Below are 17,343 nucleotides of genomic sequence, written 5' to 3'. Positions count from 1 at the left end.
AAAGTATTTAAGCCTGGGAAAACCAGTTCCTTCCTACGCGCATGAAGGGAAACGGTAGAAACCTTAAAATTAACGCTGCTACTCCCAAATGGTGTAACATAAAGCAAACACGTGTAATCTTCTCTTAGAGATGGACACCCCAAAGCAGATCCTACAGACCAGAGACCAGAGCGTGCGTCGAGCCATCTGTGAGTGGCAGAGTCAACCGGACTGTTTTTGCCTTTTTGCTTAATCCACACATTAAAAAAAAGTTTATTTTAGTTCAAATTTTTTTTTTTTGAGCCTACGGTTATAAACTTTTACTACGATCAACACGCCACCTAAGGGCACCTTTGTAGAAAGTTTCTGTGCACTCTGTTCTGTGTTTTATTTATACGAATGTTTTTACGACCGCAGAGCGATCAGAAACACCCTGCACAAACGTTCATAACATCCAGTTTGCATTACTGGCTATGGTCACTACTCGAAAAAAAAAGAACAGAAAAAGAGAGGAGTCATAAAAGGGGATGAAAGGGTGAATAGTGGTAGCTATAATAAGCGATGTTTCAAAGAATATTGATCGCTACCTTATGGTACCGATAGAAGAGATAATTGAATATGAAAAATCTCACTCCATCCTTCAAAGGTACTTATAAAATCAACAAAAATGAGAGTTTATTCGCAGAAACAGAGTCACACGGTAGGTTCGGCACTGACGTTATTGAAGGAGCTTGAGTATAGTCGAACGATTCGAACGAATTAAAAAAACTCCACTTGCGGTCATTTTAGATGTCGTTAGCAACCTTTCGTTTGCGCCATACTTCCATCACAGGCAAAAAAGACAAGGTTGCCAAGGGCGTGGTATTGCCCAACTTTGGCACTGATGTTGTTCAAGAGCCAACCAAAACAAAAAAATAGCACTACAGAACCCGTCGAGTGCACACCCGATTGCATAGGCGAATACAAGCAGGGATTCTGGCCGCCGCCATGTCTCTGCTCGTGCGGGCAAGTACGTGTAATGTCAAGCTTGCCGAAGATAAGTTCATGCGCACGCTGCACATGCATGCACGCATAGGACACCAGTGAGGCGCCATGCTTGCAATAGACCGATCTCACCAAGCATTGGCGCATACGTGACGCCGCCGTAACTTTAGTTCATAGGGGACAGGCGGCAGTGCACGACACGGCTCATGCAGTCTCATGCTCTGCCCGCTCAAAGCTCCAGCGAGGTTGTTGCACGTGCAGAAAGACTAAAGTTCCCTGGATGCATCGCGGCAGCGGTGGCGTAGCCAAACTTGCTGGTGAGATCGGTCTGTTGTTTATCCTTGCGAACAATTCTTTCTCTGACTATTGAAAAGTAATGAAGAGTGCGCGGGCATAGCTTTGATCGGTATGCGAGCGCCCATAGCTTGGGCTGCATAGCCACAAAATGTTGCCTGCGGGTATAGCAAACTTTCCTTCCACTTAAGTGCCATCAACTGGCCAGAGTCGGTTAGAAGACAACCATCGCTCCAATGGTCGCCTGAACATCTTCAGATACAACCAACGCCATCTGCCCCGTCCGTGCGACCAAGTTACACCGAGCGGCTAGAGGAGCTCCCGTATCCAGTCGAGGAAGGCCTGGACCTTGGTGTACCCGCCGAAGTGGTTGGGGGCCCCGCAGCCCCGGGGCCCGCCCCAGCTGACGATGCCCTCGAGCACCCAGACCCGGCGGTCGGCCACGTCCTCGTCGAGGAACACCAGGGGTCCTCCGCTGTCACCCGTGCAGGCGTCGATCTTTCCGCGCTCGTAGCCCGCGCACAGCATGTTGCTCGTCACGGTGAGCGGGAAGCGGCCCTCCTTGTACGCCCGCTCGCATTCCTTGGCCGACACGACCGGCACCACCGCCTCGCGGAGCGCGTCCGCGTAGCTCCGGTTCTCCGTCTGGCCCCAGCCGGTCACCTGCACGACACACCGAAATGCAACCTTCTTTGAAAAAGAAAGAATGGAGAATAGGCAATCTAAATCGACGAGAAAAAAAAAATATATATATTCATTTATTTTTACTACTGGTCAATTTCATGTTCAAGGCGAGTGCCTCGTGGATAACTTCGGAAAAAATGGCGGCAGAGCACTGAAACGAGCTTGATGTTACACTGCAATACCCAGGGATCCCAAATTTCCAGGTTCATTATGGTTATTTTGTTTTGAGAACTGGCGTCGTCGCACCGGAACGTGGTCATGCAATTGTCACTACGCGTAACGAACGGTTAAGTGCCTCACAACGTTGCGTAACTATACCCTTGCCAGATTTCCCCTCTACGCACTAGAAAGCGGAGAATTACACTCGCTTATTCATTTCTGTACAACACATTTCTTTTTTCTTTCTTTAAGGAAGGCCCCATTCTTCGTGAAGTTTGAGCTTTCTCCCCGGTCGACAACTGGCGCCCGAACAGAGAACCGGCAAGGCAGCGACTCACGATGCCCAGGTGACCGTCCACGATGTTGGTCTGGGTGCTACGCTCCGTGGGCAGGCAGACGGGCTGCACGCGACTGGTCAGCTCCACGGGGCGGTCGAGGAGCACCAGCGCGATGTCCGAGTCGAACCGCACCGGATCGAAGTCCTCGTGCACGTGGATCTCCTGCGCCTGGTCCATACAGGAGCCATCGAATAGCTGTCATCCCTCGGAGAAAGCTCGCTTAAGAAGTAATCGACGCCCTTCTTTAGCCATCTCGGTTTTTTTTTTTAATGTGTGGTCTTTTGTGTATTATTTATTTTAATCGAAACAGAAATAGGAACCTGTCGCTCGGTTACCGTTGTAACCATAGAGTTATTATAATGTACGCTAGAGGTTCAAGTGGCGCTAGTGTGCTGACGCAAATTGAAGCAGACAACAACCAGTCGAAAATTGACTTCCGGTAATGCATTTCAATGGGGAAAAGTGAGTGCATTTTCTCCCTGCGCTCGATCATAAGAACAAATATCCCAAATTATTCGTACGTACTAGGTAGCTTGGAACATTTCTCAGTCAGGCCGACGAAAGAATTGGTCAGTTACGGCGTTTTTCTCTCGTATTCATCGCACTAAAAACAGTGCTAAAACGGCTTCGTACGTGTATTTATGTGCACTGTCGGACACTGTTAGTGCGAACGCGGCGTCGGCGATTTCCAGCATGGGGGATATACATGCCAAACGAACGAAGGACATCTGGAAAATCAAGAGCGGCGGCAAGAACTACGCAGCAACACCGGATCAGTAGCTCGCAGTGCATATGTACGATCAAAATAAATTGAAGCCCACGTAATCTATTCAATTTTAAATAAGTGAGTACCGCTTTATTCTTTCTGTCCTGAGCGAAGCTGCGTGCTCTACGTTCAAAATATCAACCGCGCGCTAGACATCTTTGAGAACAAGTGCGCGATAAAAGCTGCTCGGCAGAGAAAATAATACGAAGAGACACCTTTCATATCCCACGGACTTTATTCTCTACGTTGAAGTTTTTTATCCGCTCATGCACGACGGGATCATTTTCATATGGTGACAGGACTGGCATATTATCAATATACAAGCGTCACCGGAATGCTGGCGAGCCTTGAACACACTCTATATTTGTTTCGATCGTAATTTTGCTTTGAATCGCCGCTTGTTTTTACACACCTGCTGCGGAACACACGTTTGGGACTGAAATGCAGCGAAGTTAAACATCGCTCACTGATGAAGCAAAATGCGCTAACTAAAGCAATTACATTTTTACAATGTTAACTAAGACACATACTATTCGGTACGACCGAAATAACCAAAGTGTTCCATGTTATTTTCCGGCGAAGAGACAAAATGCACGCGCGTTTTCCCATAGGAATGCACAGGAGTACCGCAAAAGTAGACTGGTTGCTGTCTGCTTCAATTTGCGTCACGGAAGTCGCATAGACACCAGCGCAAGTTGAACCTCTAGCATACATTATAATAACTCTATGGTTGTAACAGCCTTTCAAGACGTCTGGTCAAAAACTTCTTTTCGGGGAGATAAAATACGCGAGTCTGATAGATATAAGTATGATAGCAATTTCAGGTAATTTTGGGATGTTCGTTCCTTTTGTTTCCTTGGAGTACGTGAGAAAGCGTCTCTCACCACGAGCTCTCAGCCTCGACCATCACGAGGGAGCCATTCTGGCTAACGGTATTTCCTTTCCACGTCTTTCTCGCAATCGCGCGCTGTCGACGTTCACCTTTAAATGGGGTATGGAAATAAAATGACGTGAGCGCAAGCTCTCTATAACCGCTCATTCACACTGGAAGCGGATCCGCGTTCGCAAAGCAGTTGCGAACGCGGTTGTATAAAGATCCAGTACAATGGCACGCGCACTCGATGACATCAAGTGCGCGTGCAATTGTGTTGGATCTTTATACAACCGCGTTCGCAACCGCTTTGCGAACGCGGATCCGCTTCCAGTGTGAATGAGCGGTAACTCTCGCTTCAAAGCCGGCGAGCGACAAGCGCTATCCGTATCGCGCTCGTGATGTCAATAGTTCATGCAAGGTCAAGGGCACTCTAGTTGGGAACCTCGCTGCTTGGTGCCGTCAACGCGTGACTAGGGTCAGAGCCGTTTATACTGATAGAGTTTGGCCTTCTTAAGGAGATTTCGACAGCCTGGCAACCACAGCGGCGCAGTCTGACAACCGGAAGATGACTACTTCCGTACGCCATTTTGGGGCACTGACTCATAGGAACTCAATGCGATTTTTCGAGAATAAAGAAGACAAAAAAGTAACGCCATTTTGTGTTATCGCGAAATGCGCTTGTTCTAGCGGGAAACAAACTCACTCCATTGGCCAAACTCTTTCAGTATAAATGGCTCTGACTTGCGAGCCTACATTGTAGTCTTTCTGTCTCAGGGTGAAAACATCCATTGTTGCCCTGAATGTGCCAGCGAGTGACGCTCTGGCGCACTCAGTGCGTGACTTGGGCGGGAAAATGACGTCTATGCATTAGCCAAAGCTACGCGCTCGAGCTGAGTGACACCGGATTGCGCGCACTTCAAAACGCATAAAAAAAAACGGATGGGCGGAAAGATGGCTGAGATGCCACCACTCAAGCAAAAGCGCGCACGTGTATGAAGGCACTCTACGCGTAACAATCTCGTCTAGTTGTAAATAACATGCCGGCCTTTTATGTTCCACGAGCGTTCACTCCACCGTGTTAGTTTCACACCGCAGAAGTAGTGGTTAGAGAGAACCATTAAGTAGAAATAACCGCAAGTACTCAACAATGGCATATGGTGGCCTGACAGACGTCCCCGCATCCTCAGATCAAGCTTCTACCCAACGTCTGCAAAGAACGGCGATCTCGATGGTGTGGAAAGCAGGTTGCAGAAGCACTCTAGACCTGAGACTGCAGCCAATATCACAACCCATAGCCTCCTCTACACTGACAAAGCCTGGCATATCGCCACGAGACGCGGCCGCCGAAAGTGAAAAGGTAGAACGACAGACAACGGATGAGAGGAGAGGCATGTAACGGGCGCCCCGCTGTGGCGAGACGCGATAACACACTTCTCCCAAGCGATGGGATGTCCTCTCGTGCTCCTCGCGTTCCTCGCACGTCCTCGCCGCTGCAAAAGCTGTGCGCTCACTACCAGCTTCCCCGAGAAATGCTCTGTGCTACCATATCCTCGCCCCCCAAATCTGTGACCGGGCACTCTATGGCCACGTCGTCGAACTGCCAGGCTTTGTGAGTATAGAGGTGGCTATGCTCAATCACGAGAGCTCGAGGTCGCTGCTTTGAAGCGCTGTTCCGCAGAACGATCGAGCACTCGTGCTAGACATACATGTCTCAAAGCCAGGAGCGCGGGCTAGCTCGCGGTTGTAACTTTGGCTGCAGTCTGAACTAATGAGCGTTCCCCGGTAAGTCACATTGAAGACTAAGTAACCCCACGAGAGAGCCATACTGCCGCGAACTCGCGCTGCTTTTTAGGAACTCATGACGTTACGGCATTCCAACGTAACTTCATAGACAGGCAACAAACGCAATTTCGAAATCTCTTGCCGGCGCCCTTGTGGAAAAGGTATCTACAGAGAGGGGGCCCAAGAAAAACAGCATCGAGAAACCCTATAGGAGGTATTCACTGGACGCCATATTTGAGGGCGCTGTTTAGAGGGCATGCTCAGAACGATCTCACATCAATAGCCTTCTAAGACCGGCAACCTTGATGGTGCTAAATGCACGCTCCAAAAGGACTTCGGAAGCTCGCCGTCAGCACGCGCTCAGCAGAAGCGCACACGGATATGGCCGCCTAGTGAATACATCTATAAATAGTATGGCAACTCAATTCACCTCGAATTCATCATCGTTAGGGGATGCCTGACCCGCGCCGAGCGGAAAAACGCTGAAGCGAGAGTAGCCACAGCGGTAGACGTGTGCGTCTTGGCGTCTCCGGGTGCGCGCTCGTTCTGAGACACTGCAAGACACGCTGGCGGCGCTGCCTGGATTCACTATAGTGATGACGTTTAGGAGGAAAAGCCTTGTCATGGTATCAGGCAACTCTCGGAAGCTCACCGAGCGCGTCTGCACCATGGCGTCGTCCCTGGAGTCGTCCCGGTAGTACTTGCCCAGGTCGATGCGCAGGCTACGGGTGTTCAGCAGGTTCCCCTTGCGGTCCCGAGCCACGCAGTGGGCGGCTGTCACGACCCAGCTCTCGGAGAGCAGGCTGCCGCCGCAGCTAAGGTCCCAGGCGTTTTCGGCGGGGGACCAGAGCGACAGCGCCGCCTGCCAGGGCCACTGACCGATCTCGCTCAAGTTGCCGTGCACGATGAACGGGGACCGTGGGGAGTCCGAGCGGCCGCACACTGCGAGGGGCCGCCAACGACGTGGCGGGTACGCTGCTCTCAGGAAGTGCTCTGCGTGTACACTTCCCTGCAGTGCACTCGGTGCTCAAAACTACAGCGCGCCCATACGTCCTGTGAGATTGCCGCCATCTGCGAAGGGAACTCAGCGAATGATGGGCTCGAACATATGACCTTAAGAGCAGTCTGTGCACTGACATCTCAGCACGACGTCTCACGTGTCACGCGCAATGTCATAGCGCAAAACGCGTTTTCTTTAGATCCACACATATTTGCAGGCTCGCCATTCGTGGAAATTGCAGCGACTGCCTCTCCCAAGCGCTTTGTGGGCAGCACCTTTACAATGTACAGGAAAAGCCCGGCAAATCACGAAGCTTAAGGAAATCTTTAAACTCAAAAGAAAATTCTGCCATGTGACGCGGGCACGCCAACATAAGACGTCCTGCCCGATTTCACACCGCACACAACATTTCTAGATCAGTTTGTTGTCGTTTTTTTGCTTTTTCGACCTGGTCATTCGTCGAGCTCCCTCGCTCTTGGGTGGTGGCAGGTGAACACTAATAAACACAGAAATAGGCAACTGCCGCACTATAAACTATATTGAAGCCTTCCTCTTCCTTCTCTACTTGACCCAAAAATATGAAGCAACAACCTCAGCTCCAACCAGTAGTAGAACTCCCTCACCCTTTGCACTCGTACAGTCTATACATCTGCTTGTCCTTCAATCGCTACCTAGAGGTTGTCTATTCTACTTCTACTTTATCTGGTCTTTTAAGCTGTTTACTCCTGCTTGTCCTTGCTGCCAGTTCCGAGTTAGAGCTTATATATTCTACTTCTACACGCATAGGTGCAGCCTCCATTACTTGGTGGTGTATTCCCGCCCGGTCTACTTGGACTTGCAGGGTCTGTTTCACAGTATGCTCGACCGCACCCAATGCTATGATCCGATGGAGCCAATGAAGACGCTGCAAAAGTGTATCGTCATGGCGGTCGTCGCCTTTGTGTCGCTTTTACGCCATCGGCGCCAGCTGCATGCTCACCCGGAATGCAGGTGGCCGTCCTGCCGCTCCAGGTCCCGTCCGGCAGGCATCTGCGCACCTCGGAGCCCACCAGGGTGTAGAAGCGGCTCACGCAGGTAAAGGTGGCCCGCGTCCCGACCCGGAAGTGACCCCGGGGAAGGCTCACTTCCACCGGGGCCTGGGTCGTGCGCAGGGGCAGCCTCAGTGTCTGACGACCGATCCTGTCCAGCGCCCATAAGGAGAAACGGGTCGCTAAAGAAGACTGGCGATTCACAAAAAAAAATAAAAAATGAGGCCTCGTTGTCTTCTTACGCCAGTCTGCAGAGGTACGCTAGAACGTTCCACGCTAGACGTTGAACGGTGAGTTTAGTGGCCGCGTATGGCGCTCGAGCTACTTCCGCCGCGTTTTCAGGCGTTCACGGCTGGTCCTCGAGCGACTTCCATTTTGGTAAGTCCGCTTTCGCCCCTCGCAACACTCTCCGGTGTCTCTGTGTGCGTACTGCACCGCGATGCACGCAAATCCTTTTAATATTTTTAATGAGGTCGGCAAATTAGAAGGGGCAACATTTCAGGCGGTCTGAGGGAGGGTGGGAGGCCTTTTTACTATTCAAACTGGGCACGACAATTGTGGCGCGATAGTGATCGTTCTTTTCATTGTTTAACTGATTTAAAAACAATGATTTGTGTTTCCTGAGCATCTTGTGGCAGAATTTATTAAGGAGCTTTTAATAGGTAATAATGTTGGTCATCGACCTTTCTAAGTGCCTCCAACGCTCAGAAACGTTCGAAAACAACGGAAAGCTGCCAAAACGCCATATCCGGTCAAAACAATTGCCGTTCAACGTAGAAAGGGCGACGTATTAAGCGCCTCCCTTACAAAAATTATCAACGAGTTTTTATTGAGTTTGTAATGTATTGTATAGGAATACATTAGAATATCAATTGAAACTCATTGATAACTTTTGTAAGCGTGTGTGGACAGTGATCTATCGAGAGACATCTTAAACATGTAATAGTGTGTTATTTTTCTTTATATTAACGCAAAACGTTCTTCGGCTAGGTGTTCGGCATTTCGTGAAACCCAGGTAAAAGTGAAGCCTGGATAAAAGCGTGTCTATGAGGCTCGGCACTGATTGGCTGACGCGGGCACTCTAAAGAAAAGGTGTAACCATTACACCTCTTCTCACATATACGACACCCCAAAACTTATGTTCCACGTACAGCGCAGTGACGTCGAACTACCGGCCCCAACTTTTACGAGAGGCTTGATGCCCAGTGGGATGTTACATATTAAACAGCTAATATACGCATAAAATACTACAGAAAAAACACCGAGGTTTTTCAGTAGGGCCAAGAAAGCCCCGATTAATTTTTTCGCAGCCAGTCACACGTACGTGCATTAGCTATTCTAATAGGGCGTAGAACTCGACTCTCAAGCCGCTCGTGAAAGATGGTGCCTTCGGTTCAGTTAACTTCAGTGCGCTGTACGCCCAACTGAAGTTTTGGGTCTATTATGTGTGAAAAGGGGGCGTTATAATATACCCGCTTTTGTGTATGTGCGGGAAAGGACGAGTGAGGTGCTCGACGCTGATTAGTGAGCAGGGAGGTCATGTGACCAGAAGGATAGGCGAGGAGGAGTGAGGCAGGCGAGGGGGAGCTCAACCACCTGTGCGCACTGAAGGACGGGAGACGAGAGTATGGAAGGCTGGGGAAGATCGCCAGGTTTATTGGCTTCATTATCGTTAGCAGCGCTTCATTCCAGGGACAACTATCAAGTGCACACATGGCACGCGTTAAACTATTTGATGAAGAGCGCCGTGAACGTAGGCGTATCGCTAAAAGTTTGGGATGTTAGAATGTTTCAGGTATAGAATACAATTGCCTAGCAATTCGCCATAATTTTTTAACGTAAATCTTAAAATAATTATGGATCCGGCCGCTATGGGGGATTGTATTTCGTGGTTCTACTGATTGTCTTTTGTATGTAAAAAAGAAAGAGGTATAAAATTTCCAAAAGCTGGGAGAATTCATGCTTACATATTCGGCTTAATGTCATGCACAAACTAACGTCTCTCTTTTTATTTTGTTAAGTGTACTTTTTGTTTCCCGTAATGAAGCTATAATCAATCTATAATTGTCTGTGGTTCCAAAAAACAGTTTTAATAGAGAAAAATATTTCTTAAAAGAGGAGTAAATCGGGCATATTTAATTGCTCAAAATTATAATTGTGATTGTGTGTGTGTTCTTTTTTTCTAAATCTCACGTACACAATTTGGTGCACGTGGCGTTGAAACTCTCGCCGCTTGAATTGATATCTCATATAAGGTGAGGGGAGCGAGTGATCACTGACAGTTGAGAAAGATAATGTAAGACACCTTCCACGGATTGTGCTCAGCATTTGGCGAGTCGACTTACTTGAAACCAGGGCCGAGCTCCTGAGAGTAAACCACTTCTCCATAAGGCGGTACGGGAGGTTCCATGCACGTGGTAACTGCGAAAAACAAAATCCTCCAATTGGTGTTCTTGGAGCTGACGGAATAGGAAGCTTATTATTTTCAAGCTTCGTTCTTCACCAACAACGTTCTCAGTTATGGCATCAGTGAATAACACCAGGTATTATTGAGACGGAGCAAGAGCACCCACCTCTGACACAGCGCGGCTTGGGTGCTGTCCAGGTGCCGTTGCTCAGGCACGTGACCTTGCTTGGTCCGCTGAGGGAGTGAAGCTCGGAGCAGCGGTACGTGATTTGCGTGCCTTCCAGAAGCCTCCCCGGAACCACGGCGTTCCTCAGCTCGGCCGTGCCGTTTTCGAGGGGGCCGGGGTCACCGCAGGCCTCTGGAAATGAACCCGCAAACGGGACTCACTTTGCGGAAGCCTCCGAGTGTACACTGCACATGGCTGTCCCGTGGGAACACCTATCAGCGGTTTTCCCCAAACAAGTAGAGCCAATGATTGTGGCATAGGGGCTATCGCTTTCCAGTAGGTCGTGGTTTATGCCTAGCAAAAGGGACGGACGCCTTTCGCCACTGAGACACTGCGACCACTGGAGCACGATACCGCTCTATAATTTAAGTGGCTAAATTGATCGAAGGAGTACCAGTGATTGGTATTCAAAGTGCGCACTAAGAAACACGGAGCGTCTGTGACGTAAGAAAGTTAATAGCTGCAACGTAGGGAGGTAGCTCGGCCAATCAAGAGGCTGAAAATATGTTTAAAAAAACGGTCTGCTTCACTGGCACGATGAAACGTCATGTTCAGTAAGATTTTTTTTTTTAACACATTATCATTTTTCGAATTCTCTCCGTACATTGCAGCCGTTGGGTCTCTCAGATGATTTCCGGGAAAGCAGATGCTCCAGATATGTCAGTCGCATAACTTGGTAAACTGCACAATATACTCTCCAATGATCCAGTAAGTGCGCACGTGACAACCACCCCACCAGGAGCGCACCCTTCATCGTTCGAACGCTCTTATCAGCTTACTGGAACAGCAGCTTTGGTCGATTGCCCACCCATAGGGCCATAGTTAAAGGGGCGGTGCAACGATATTCAATTGGAATGTTTTTCACTTTACACGAGCTTACTGGCACTAATGGGACTCAAGGATACTCGCACGCAACGGCACTGACCAAGAAACTCCTTTGTTGCGCTGTAATTTCGAGGACAAAACCGAGCGTTTTCATTCAATCTCTCCTTCGCAAAACCTGATGACGTAGCTCGGCGGTAGCAGTACCGCCCAGTGACGATATTTGAATGCGGCTTATAGATTGGACCCGAGCATTGCGTGGGCACTCAATATGGGCTCGTGATAATCCACAGCTCGAGAAGCATTCGGGTAGTGTCCTGTGTCCAATCGCTGCAATGACGACAACAGCCGAACCATAACAATGTCTGGAACGCAGCGCGTGTCCTATGCCTTGCCAACCCCAGCGCATGGCTATGATCAACATTGGCGGCATATAATCGGCTCCAGATCACGTGGCCGCTTGTTCTGGCTGCGAGTTGAGGGGATGACCTCTGCTCGTTTTTCTTTATTTTTTTCTGTGACTTCGATTGCGTGTGGTGAAAAACAAACAGGTATTTCACAGGTCATTAACGTCAGGGATCCGTTCTAAGCGGTATTTGCGCAAAATACAAAAATCGTTGCATCGCCCCTTTAAGCGGTTCTGGCATCTTTTACATGGGCAATGTCTTTCTCTCATCTCCAAGCGAATGACCGTTGAGCAATCAAAGGGACGTGTCTCACTCTGAAACTGTCCCATGTCGGCAGCGCACACGACGCCAAAGGTGCCGTTGCACGGCGTCCAGCGCACCGCGAGTCCGGGGCTGCTGGCGTTCGGGTCGACGACGAAGCAGTCCGCGCCGTCGGTCGAGTGCCGCCGCCGACGCCTCGTTTTCAGGACCTGGTCCGTGTCTTCGACCCAGGCCTCTTCTACACCTGCGGAGGACGCCAAAACAAACGCTCGGCAAAAAAACAAAAAAGATTGAAAGAGAAGGAAGTAAAGCGGCTCTCTCCCTTCTGCCAGTTTGTGTTTAACGGTTTGCTGAATCACTAACCGATTAGGACGGAGAGGAAAAATGTTCCAATGTAAGCTTGATATGACACTGAGGTGAAGACCGAACACGGAATGGGCATGATTTGAAATGTGATATATACTCGTGTATATATATATATATATATATATATATATATATATATATATATATATATATATATATATATATATATATATATATATATATATATATAACTGAAAAGATAACCCTTGGTGAAAACAGCAACAACGGACGGTTTATTCTTCAACGTTTGGACCGGAGTCCGGCCCGGACAGGCGCAGGTTACGGGTTCAATTCCCTCTCCTGGCTTAATTTTTCGCTAGCTGTCTTTCCCTTTCCCTTTCCCCACCTTTAATGCGGTAAATTCAATAATCACCTTCTCCCCTCTTCGTTCACAGTATCACTACGGCTGCACTTCTCAATTGTCACTCTTTCCAATTATATATATGGTGCAGCCTGTCCCTAAGGGCAGGAGTGGTTCCCTAGATATCTTGGAAGACGGGCCCTTTCCGACAATTGCAAGCTGAAATGACGTGCCACGTCACTGCCGCAGTTCGGAACTAGCGCGTGCCTTAAATCAGCAACGGCTGTCGTCAACCCAGTTAAGCGAGTTCGAAACTAACAGTACACAGAGAGCTGGTCAAAAATTGAGTCCGCTAACCAGTGGCCGAAATCGGTAAAAAAAAAAAAAAAACGAGAAGAAAAACCGTTAGGATTTTTGTTTAATAAAGTATTCAAAAGCAAGAAGCGGATTTAATCATGAAACGGATCTTGAATAAATTATGCTTCTTCATGGGCGGCCGAAGCGAGATGGGAACCAGTAAAAGGAATACAGCAATTTTAATTGGTCTCTTCAGTTGCATCTCCATCACGCTTAAATACTTCGCAGCAAAAAAACAACAACAAATAGAATGAAAAAAACAAGGTTTTTGAGTCTTTTGTTGCACATTAATAATTAAACCTTTTGTCGTTTGTTGCACATTAATAATGAAACTTTTTGTCTTTACAACTCTACTACAAGTTTACGTAAAAACAAATTTTGTGGACGGAGATAAAGTGTCTTCCAGAAACATCAAGCCCTGTCGAACGATTTTCGGATCCTGGGAGTAGGATGAAAGTACGGCTCAAGAGTATGTACATCAAAAAGATTATCGCAAGTAAAATTAAGCATCGAGATATGCAATCAAACCAGTCCCAAATGAGGAAGAAAATGTATCGTTCTTTTTTTTTTTTTTTTCGAATGCTATCACGACGTTTTGTTCTCACAGGATTAGTGTCGTGATGTAGGCGTGTTGGTTTATGGTAAATGGAAAGTTTTAGGATGCAGGTACAGCGGCTGACAGATGCTGGCTTCCCAGCGTCAGTTATTCTGGCAGTGACGCAGACATTGTTAATAAAGATCGGGGGAGGGTTAAGTAAGAAAAAAGAGAGACCGAATAAGAGACCACAGGAGCTCCCTTCCATGCACAAAATCTCGCACAATTTGAAAAAGGTAGCTGGGCGGTTAGACATCCCCGTTGTTTTTTCGGCACCTCGAAAGTTGGCGCAGCTCTGCCCTAGGGTTGCGGAAAAGGCTGGGGGCAAGAGCCAACGTGCCGTAAAGCACAGGAACAAGTATGTTGATTGTGTGGTATACAAGATCCCATTAAGCTGCGGAAAAGTGTACATCAGCCAAACTGGCCGATGCATTAATGACAGGGCACGTGAACATGACTGGTCACTCCGGTCGACCGCCGGGGGTCACTTGCCTCTGCACAGTCTTGGAAGGTAATCCGTTACAAGTAACGGATTACTTGTAATCCGTTACTTCTTCAAGTAATTTTGTAATTGTCACGTTACTTTTTTTCGGAAGTAATTCGTAATGTAATTTTGTTACAAAATATCGGTAACGGATTACTTTACTTACTCGTTACTTTTTTAAAAATATGAGCATAATACTGTAACTGGAGCAATACGAGCAGAACATTCAGCAGCACAAAGAGAGCAACTTCAACAAAATAGAAAACAACAGAAAGGGGAGAATAGCCGAAAAGAAAACACGATCTTTTGAATGACCGGTCACTTGAACCACTAGAAAAACCGACAAGGTATGTAAAAATATACGAAAGACAAAGATCAAGTAAGACGACGCCGAGTAGGCTCTCTGTCGTCTTCCGTAGTGTTTTTCTTCTCCCGGGCAGGAGAAAGCTCTTCGTATCTATTTGCTTTTGCCTTTTACACCGTTTCACCCTTTCCAACTTCTTCGACGTCTCCCGCCATCTGCACAGACATCAAACTCGGGTCTTTACCCCCACGATTCGCGGGTTCACAACTTGCGTAAGAGACGATGTAGCCTCGCGCGAGGGGGTTGAATTCTTTTTGTCTTTGATGTGCGCTACTTTCTTCTAGCACGCTTTTGAGGCACGGCTGAAAAGCGCCCGGCGCGAGGCTAAGAACGTCGTCTTCGAGGACACGGACGATACTTCGTTTGGTTTACTTGTCTGGGCCTGGTGTTCGAGTTCATTCCTCACTTTACAGTCAAGTGTCAACAAAGGGGGGGGGGGGGGGGGGGTGTTAGGCCATCTAAGGAGTGTTGACAGAGAGAGAGAGAACGCGTAAAAGTGATCTGATCTTCTATTGTTTTGCGAGACCGATCGCGCACCACCGCTTCTCTGGCTCACCATGCCATCGCCTCCCCTGTCCTCCACAAATAGTGGTATGAAAGTGAGAACCGATGAACGATCAATGACCCGTAACCGCCACTTTTTCTCTGACTGGCCGAGATTTCGGTCATGGAGTATCCGTCGTCTCCATGGCGATCTCCTAATAAGGTGTTAAAAAATCAGGGCATAAAGGAGAACGGAAACCTAGAGTTTCAGTGCACACTTTGCTTGCCAAAAAACACACATTGTCATCAGAAACAACAAGAAACTCTAATCTACGGAAACACATCAAGGTAAGCTGGGACAGCTGCATTCTGCATTGGCTTTACCTCGTGACGTTAGAACCAAGTTTTTCTTTTCGTGTGAATAACAGGCGAAACACGCGAGTCAAAAGGAAGCTTTCGTAGATCGCTTCTTTAGCTCCGAATCTCGTAGCGGAGGTAGACGATGCTACTAAGCATGCGCACCGCTAGCTCTGTCTGCGCAATTTCAGGAATCATTTCCGGAGGCCATAGACCAGCGGGATGGCGGGTGGGGTTGCAGCTTTCGGTGCCTTGTCAGCTTACAGGTGAACGGTGTGCACCTGCACTCTTTCTCTTCAATACAATATTTTATTCTTACAAGGACTATTATAATACGGGCGCATGAGAAATAAAAAGTTGTGTTCCAGAACATTTTTCGAAAAAATATCAATATTGTTTCTACTGTTTTCTGGATAAGTTTACGAAAAAAGTAACGTGAAAGTAATTTGTAACGTAACGAGTAAAGTAATCCGTTACTTTTGAGCGAAAGTAATTTGTAACGGTAATTCATTACATTTGAGGCTCGGTAATTTTTAATTGTAATCCATTCCATTTTTTAAGTAACGAGCACAAGTCTGCCTCTGCATTGTGCTGCCTGTAAATGCCAGCCCAAATTCAACAACGTCACCATCATCGCGAGAGGCACAGATAAAAGCACCAGGGAATTATTGGAAGCGTATGCAATAACAAAAGAGGGGCAAGATGCATGCGTCAGACAAACATCGGTTTTTCTTCGCAAAAAAAAAGAAATTGCTTATCTAGACACGTGCTGAAACGATCGGGGTTTACTTCGTTGGTTTTTTTCTTTTTTTCAATAAATGTTTAGTTGTTAGTCCAGCCCTTGTGTTGTTCGCATTTTCCCTTCGTCCTTGTCTATTTTTGCGCGCTGTTTATTTCCGTTTTGTTCTCCTTGTGTTGGACGACCCGGCCTGTCACGTAGTACAACGGAAGACGTACGAAATTTTGTTTTTTACGCGTCCATTGAAAGGCAGCGCATTGCATGCGTCTTTCAATGTTCGTTCGCAGTTTGCGCCTCACAAAATTTATTTCTGTATTTTTTTAAGGGAAGAATGTCGCCTCGCTTGGAAACGAATCAGAGCTAAGCACGCCATATATAGGTTATTGTCATTAACGAACACCTTTCATATCGTAAATACTATCCTACGCCTCACATCTCGTGATCTTCTTGTTTTTTTTTTTTTCCTTTTTGAGGCACACGGTGTTTAGTGTAAAATGGAGTCTTTACTTGCACAAAGATGCTCGCCTTTACTAGTTTCGAACGCACGGAAAAATATATCATTGGCCCATTCTGGTGAAAAATAAAAAACGGGACGCAACGTTGGCCCTAATGGGAACATGAAGGGTACCGCCACGCCAAGTATGAACGTGAGACGCGGTACCATGAGTAGTACACCCGTCAAGGCTTTGCGTCTCTGAAACTTCTCAAGCCAACGTCATGACCCCAACCGCTTTTATTCTGCTGTGCTCGTTGGCGAATGCTGGTTGCGAATACATGTCGGACATTCATCGTCCATGTGAGTGTCCAACCCTTACACCAAAAGATGAGTCCTTGTACTGTTACCTTGGCACACTTAACCGCAGTTAAGTGTGACTGACGTCCGACTTAACTGCAGTTAAGCGTGCCCGACGACGGGCATCCTAAACCGCAGTGCAGCCTATAGGTACGGTAAGCGGTTACTGCCAACTATACCCTAGTTTCGTGGGCACCCTTGGCCGCAGTTACGTCGCACCTCAGTCACACTTGGCTCCGGTTAACGGTACAAGTGTAACTATAGGTATTTACGAGAAACGAAGGCAGCACACGTTTTCTGCAGGTTTTTTTTCTTAGTTTGAATGATCATTGACAATTGTCGACTTCAATGTAATTTTCACTCTGACGTGATCCAATCAATAGGTCCGCATATTTCGTCCTATTTGTTACACGAAGCAGCGACAGCGGTGAGTTTTCGCCGAGTGAATTTCCTCAAAACTGAACTCCTTCACCTTTATACACTGAATTTGGCA

General features: G+C 47.6%; 1 protein-coding gene across 1 annotated transcript; it reads right to left on the bottom strand.

The window, feature by feature from the left end:
* Window positions 1-629: 629 nt before the first annotated feature.
* On the bottom strand, window positions 630-12,252 carry LOC120844929 (clotting factor C). Its single transcript, XM_040216948.1, has 7 exons — window positions 12,064-12,252; window positions 10,462-10,653; window positions 10,234-10,309; window positions 7,840-8,039; window positions 6,513-6,802; window positions 2,439-2,606; window positions 630-1,920 (listed from the first exon to the last, which is right to left on the bottom strand). Exons 1-7 carry the CDS (start codon window positions 12,077-12,079, stop codon window positions 1,567-1,569), a joined length of 1,296 nt encoding a protein of 431 aa, XP_040072882.1. The 5' UTR covers window positions 12,080-12,252; the 3' UTR covers window positions 630-1,566.
* Between the last annotated feature and the right edge of the window lie 5,091 nt (window positions 12,253-17,343).

The sequence above is a fragment of the Ixodes scapularis genome, unplaced genomic scaffold, assembly GCF_016920785.2.
Source record: "Ixodes scapularis isolate PalLabHiFi unplaced genomic scaffold, ASM1692078v2 PGA_scaffold1__304_contigs__length_218370807, whole genome shotgun sequence".
Classification (NCBI taxonomy): Eukaryota; Metazoa; Arthropoda; class Arachnida; order Ixodida; family Ixodidae; genus Ixodes; species Ixodes scapularis.
Note: the sequence above shows the minus strand (reverse complement) of the source record. Positions and strands in the feature narration are given on the sequence as shown.